The sequence below is a fragment of the Staurois parvus genome, unplaced genomic scaffold (genome assembly GCF_062004578.1).
Source record: "Staurois parvus isolate SC_StPar_1 unplaced genomic scaffold, SC_StPar_1.0 ptg002736l, whole genome shotgun sequence".
Classification (NCBI taxonomy): Eukaryota; Metazoa; Chordata; class Amphibia; order Anura; family Ranidae; genus Staurois; species Staurois parvus.
Genome location: NW_028320532.1, coordinates 53,715 through 60,403, shown reverse-complemented (window position 1 = coordinate 60,403; position 6,689 = coordinate 53,715). Strand labels below are relative to the sequence as shown.

General features: G+C 43.8%; 1 protein-coding gene across 1 annotated transcript; it reads right to left on the bottom strand.

Annotated features, from left to right (window-relative positions):
* Nucleotides 1-2,511: 2,511 nt before the first annotated feature.
* On the bottom strand, nt 2,512-5,788 carry LOC149429363 (E3 ubiquitin/ISG15 ligase TRIM25-like). The gene has a single exon (XM_089666494.1). It carries the CDS (start codon nt 5,786-5,788, stop codon nt 4,052-4,054), a length of 1,737 nt encoding a protein of 578 aa, XP_089522620.1. The 3' UTR covers nt 2,512-4,051.
* Nucleotides 5,789-6,689: the final 901 nt, after the last annotated feature.

Here is a 6,689-nt window from a genome sequence, read left to right as displayed (position 1 = left end):
GGACGGCTGAGGCTGGATTTGGAGTTGTCTGGACTCCAGATGTAGAGCAGATTAGTTGGAAGACTCTATTCCAATACGATTTGAGAGATTTACATGCCCAGAGTATATGGAGGATTGTTCCTATTTCTCCGCAATGTCTCCAGCACTTGGGTGAGTGTTGGGGGAAGTAAAGGGCGAGTGTAACAGGCGTTAGATACCACTGATGTAAGATCTTCATGTATGACTCCCAGTGGGAGATACATTTAGAGGCTCTGTAGGTGATGTTGAAGGTTTTCCCCCAAGTGTGTGGAGACTCCGGTTGGAGAAGGATTTTCCCCAGTCAGGGAAGTGGTGTTTATGGTGAACTGAGTTTTAGTTATAATGGTATAAAAGGTGGAGATTCCTTTCTTCGGATTCTGCGTTCTGTGGAAGAAGAGGTACGCGGTGGAGGGGATTGTTAGTTCTAGAGGTAAGTCTATTGTACGTGAGGAGTGGGCGTCTCTTATGGACGGGAAGTTTTCATTGTCAGGGAGGTGGAATTGTTTTTGGAGAGTAGGGAAGGATTCTAGTCTATGGTCTATATATAAGTCTCGAATATGAGATATTCCTCGATTTTCCCATTGTGTCAGGATTAGAGAGGGAATGATGAAGTGTAGGGTGGAGGTTGGAGTAGGAATTCTTTTTGTTTCATTTTCTGGGTGATTGGAGGATAAAAGGTCATACCAGGCCTGAAGGAGGCTTTTATACACGGATGGTGGGGTAGTAGGTGAGTTCGGGTATTTAGAGGTAGGAACAATAAGTTGTCAGGAGTATGCGGAAGTTGTGGAGGACTTTCCATGTAGGTCCACGTTTTATCTTTAGTAGGATGCCACCAAAAGAAGAGCTGGTCTAGGAGCGTGGCGTTGTAGTAAGATTTTACATGTGGGAGACCTGCTCCTCCCCCGGAGGAAGGTCTTATTAGTAAATTTGTCGTGCACCTAGGTTTTTTTGAGTTCCACGTGAATTTGTTTTGTATCGCTTGGAGTTTGGAGAAGAAGGCGTTGGGGACTGGAGTTGGAAGAGTACGGAATATGTAAAGTATTTTAGGTAATATACACATTTTTAGGGGTGCTATTCTACCCATTGTGGATAATGTGGGTGTATGTAGTTGTCTGAGTTCCTGTGGGAGGGATTCAAGGAGCAGTTTGTGATTGGCGTCATATAATTGGTTAGTTGTGCTGGTGAGTTTGGTTCCCAAACAAGGGGTGCTATGGTGTTCCCAGGAGAAAGGGAAATGTTTGGTCAGCATATTTTGGATCTTAGGAGGAGTATGAAGGTTTAATATGGAGGATTTTGGTTGGTTGAGCTCATAGTCGGAGACTTCTGAGTAGTTGTGGAGATGAGTGCGTATCGATTGGAGAGATTTATAAGGATTGGTAACCATTAGGATGATATCCTCCATGAAGAGGCTGATTTTATGTTCCGGGTTATGATGAGTAATACCTGTGAATGTTGGGTCGTCTCTGAGTTTGGATGCCGGGGGTTCAATTACTAAGGTGGAAGGTATGGGAGATAAGGGGCAGCCCTGCCTGGTGCCATTAGATATGTGGAAGGGTTGTGAGAGGGAGCCGTCAGTTACAACTGTGACAGGGGGGTTGGAATAAAGGGAGAGGATTGCTGATAACATCCAATCTGTAATTCCACATTTCTGGAGAGCAAGTTTCATAAAAAGCCAATGGATTCGGAAAAATGTTATTTTTTGTCAGTAGAAAAATGAGTTATATTTGACATTTGAAAATGACAGTTAATTTTTTACAGTGGAAAAAAATGGCAATTGAAAAATTAGTGTTTTTCATAGTTAAAAAATGACAGTTATATTTTTATTTTGGCAAGAAATGACAGAGTTTTTTGTCAGTGGCAGTAAAATAACAGTTGAAAAATGAGGGGTTTTTTTGACAGTTGAAAATGACAGGTAATTTTTGGCAGTGGAAAAAATGACAGTTAAAAAATGAGGGTTTTTTGATAGTTGAAAAATGACAGTTATTTTTTGTCATTAAAAATTATTATTTTTTTTTTACAGTTGAAAAATTACATTTAACAGTTGAAAAACGACAGTTATATTTGACAGTTGGAAAATGACAGCTTTTTTTAGAGTGGCAATAAAATGCAGATCATTTTTGACATAGAAAAAAAATCACTTTTAAAAACAGAGGGCTTTTTTTGACAGTTGAAAATGACAGTTAATTTTTTACAGTAACAAAAAATTACAAGTAATTTTTCACTGTGGAAAAAAATGCCAATTGAAAAACGAGGTTTTTTTTACAGTTGAAAAATTAGTTATTTTTTTGTCAGTTTAAAATTGGCAGTTATTTTTAACAGTCGAAAAACGACAGTTATATTTGACAGTTGAAAAATGACAGTTTTTTTTACAGTGGCAATAAAATGCAGATCATTTTTGACAGTGAAAAAAAAAATCACATATAAAAAAAGAAGAATTTTTTGACAGTAGAAAAATTACAGATATTTTTGACATCTAAAAAATGATTTGTTTTTTTGTAATTTAAAAAACATTACTTATTTTTTGTCAGTTTAAAAATGACAGTTATTTTTGACTTTTTTTTACAACAAATTTTTCAACTGTCAAAAAAACCCTCATTTTTCAATTGCCATGTTTTCCACTGTCAAAAATAACTAATTGTTCTACTCTGAAATATAACTGTTGTTTTTCAAAAATAAAATCTTAACTGACAAAAAAGTCATTTTTAAAATGTTAAAAAAAAACTAATTTTTCAATTGTCATTTTTTTGCCACTCTCAAATATACAGGGGGGCAAAAAAGTATTTAGTCAAATGCAAGTTCTCCCACTTACAGAGATGAGAGAGGCCTGTAATTGGCATCATAGGAAGACCTCAACTATGAGAGACAAAATGAGAAAACAAATCCAGACAATCTCATTGGCTGATCTGGAAAGAATTTATTTGAAAATTATGGTGGAAAATAAGTATTTGGTCCCCTACAAACAAGCAAGATTTCTGGCTCTCACAGACCTGGACCTTCTTCTTTAAGAGGCTCCTCTGTCCTGCACTCATTACCTGTATCAATGGCACCTGTTTGAACTTGTTATCAGTATAAAAGACACCTGTCCACAACCTCAAACAGTCACACTCCAAACTCCACTATGGTGAAGACCAAAGAGCTGTCGAAGGACACCAGAAACAAAATTGTAGACCTGCACCAGGCTGGGAAGACTGAATCTGCAATAGGCAAGCAGCTTGGTGTGAACAAATCAACTGTGGGAGCAATAATTAGAAAATGGAAGACATACAAGACCACTGATAATCTCCCTCCATCTGGGGCTCCACGCAAGATCTCACCCCGTGGGGTCAAAATGATCACAAGAACGGTGAGCAAAAATCCCAGGACCACACGGGGGGGACCTAGTGAATGACCTGCAGAGAGCTGGGACCAACGTAACAAAGGCTACCATCAGTAACACACTACGCCGCCAGGGACTCAGATCCTGCAGTGCCAGACGTGGCCCCCTGCTTAAGCCAGTACATGTCCGGGGCCCGTCTGAGGTTTGCTAGAGAGCATTTGGATGATCCAGAAGAGGATTGGGAGAATGTCATATGGTCAGATGAAACCAAAATAGAACTGTTTGGTAGAAACACAACTTTTTTGCCCCACTGTAACTGTCATATTGCAACCGACAACAAAAAACTAATTTTTAATTGTCAAAAATAACCCATATTTTGCCACTGTCAAAAAAACTGTAATTTTTCAACTTAATAAATATAACTGTCATTTTGAAACTTCAAATAAACCCCCTCATTTTTTAATTGTCATTTTATTGCCACTGTCAAAAATAAGTGTGACAAGCATGCATCCAGTGAAGGCGGAACACTCGGACCTCCTGCATGCTTGTTCCTGGTCAGTGACACACTAGGGAGTGAAGTGAGGTTTAGGATGAAGATGACGGCCCCGGAACCTGCAGTTTTCTCCACAAATCACTCCTGTTTCCTGCCCTTCCTCCTATTGGCTGAGTATTGCACCAATCAGATCATCCCCCTTGTGATGTCTCTGGGCGGATCTCTCACTTCTGGCTCCTCCCACATATCTTTATACAACCTCCCCATACCCATACCCCGACATGGAGGGGCTGAGTGAAGGTGGTGGTGAAGGTGTGGAGGTGTCGGATCGGGTCACACAGATCATAGAAGGAGATCCGCCCGGCCTCATAATCCAGATCTATCCTGACTCTGGTACTGGAGACACCGCCGAGGAATGAGGTCTTCTTCCTGTCATATATCACTGAGTACTGATTACCCCCCAACCACCCCCACCTCTCCAACCCCCAGGACTTCTTATTATATCCAATCCGTGACTGACCTCCTCTCCTGTCTATATTGGGGTAACACATCCCGACTCTCCAGTGATCTGCCCCCCCGACATCCACGTCCCAGTAATGGCTCCCGGAGGAGAAGCTCTGACTGCTCATCACCTGAGGATAACCCTGGAACCTCTCTGGTGTTTCTGGCCGATTCTGATGTGATGATGATGACCAGGATGCAGTTTTCCCGTCATCTGATATATGTAGATTATTACCAGCTGTCCTCACATCCAGTAATATGTCTGTAACCCCCGACACCCCCCATGTTTGCTGTACAGCCCCAATATTTGGTCCTCCAGTGGGGGAGGGTTGGGGGTCTGGCCTGGATGGTGGAGCATTGATGGGACCTTTGCCCTTTGTAGTAGAATGTGGAGAGACATGTGTGCCTGTACATTTCTGTACATTGACCCCAGACATGATATCAGATAAACCCGTGTGTAATGTGTGTGAGATCCCCCCCACATCCCCATCCCCTCCATCATGGAGGAGGTTCTCATGTCTCTCTCTGTCCTCATCATCTCCATCCTCAGTATCACACAAGTCACCTGTGTCTGATTCCAGTAGGACAGTCAGTGGATCCGTCATGTTACACAGCTCCTCAATGTCCCTCATCTTCCTGGACAGCTCCTCCTTCTTTATTTCCAGATCCCGAATATAATCCAACATGGGACGGGAGACCCGCTCTGCCCACCCGGAGATGTCCCTCAGGACTCTCTTCTCCAGGTCTTCCAGACGTCTCCTGAGCTCTCTGAACAGGGCAGTGACTCTCTTGGTTTCATCATCTGCTTTTCCTTGTACTTTCCTCCTGCGTTCCTGCAGACTCTGGACTCTTTTCTCCATCTCCTCTCTCTCTGTCATCAGTTTCTGCAGAACATTCCTCAGTTTCTTTTTCTTCATCTCAGAGGCCTCCTCCAGAGTCTCCACCTGGTGTCCCCGATGTTCTCCGACCAAACTGCAGGACACACAGATACAGGTGGAGTCCTCGGTGCAGTAATACTTCAGGATCTTCTTATGGATGGAGCATTTCCTGGTCTTCAGGGAAGTGGTGGGGTCACATAGGACGTGTTCTGGTGACTTGCTGTGGACTCTCAGGTGGTTGTCACACAGAGAAGCTTCACACAGCAGACAGGATTTCATAGCCGGTACAGGAGTGTGAATGCAGTAAGTACAGAAGACCCCGGACTCCTCCTGCTCTGGATGGGTAGACTGGAAGTTCTCCACTATGTTACGTAGTGTTATGTTCCTCCTCAGTACAGGACATTCCTGGAACTCTTCTCTGCATTCAGGACAGGAATAACCTCCAGACCCCTCCTGTGTATCCAACACACGGCCAATACAGTCCCGGCAGAAGTTGTGTCCACATCTCAGGGTTACAGGATCTGTATAAATGTTCAGACAGACGGAACATTCCAGCTCCTTCCTCAGATCAGAAGACGCCATCGCTGAGAGCAGAAGACAGAATGACAGAATGACGGGGAAAGTCTCTGACACTCCGTATCCAAGGTGACCCGTTCTGTACACTCCTACACGGGGCGAGGTGTACATTCCTATACAGGGAGAGGCTGGGACTGAGACACGTAGCTAGAAGAATTCTTCTACAGAAGGACACAGACATGTAATAAGTAGTGACGGGTCCAACACCCCCCTGTTCGGTTCGCGGTCCAACATTCCAACTTGACGAAAGTTCAACCGCAAACTTCGAACTCAATGCAAGTCTATGGGACTGGAACTTGTAAATGGAAAAGTGACCATTCTGAAGGCTTTTATGCCAGTTATTGGCCCCAGAAGTGGTATGGGGACTCGGGGACGGCCCTGAGGGACAGGAATCACTGGGGAAAAAAGTACCATTTTTAAAGGGGCTGTCATTTTTCATTTCATGCCTGGGGGGTCCCCATAAACTCCCTGCAAAGGTGCACATCTGTACAATGTATAGGACCTGCTGCAGCACAACTGACATTTATACTAAAAAAAAGATGTGTGGGGTCCCCCTAATCCATAACAGACCCTTTAGGTCCAGTGGGAAGGTTGGGGGGACCCCAAAGTGAATTTTTTGTTTTTTAACTGTGTGGGATTCCCCCAAAAAGCCATACCAGGCCTTTTAGGCCTGGTAGGAATTCTAAGGGGAACAACACCCCCAAAAATAAGGGGAAAAGGTGTCAGGTTCCTCCTAACTTCCTACCAGACCCTTGATCCCAGCACAGGCCTATCAGGTCAGGAAAAGGGGGGATGAATGAGCGGCCCTCCCCTCCCTGGGCCTTACCAGGACACATGCCCTCAGCATGGAGACAAGGGCCTCTTCCCCAAAACCCTGGGTGTGGGGGTCTGCGGGCAGGGGGCTCAT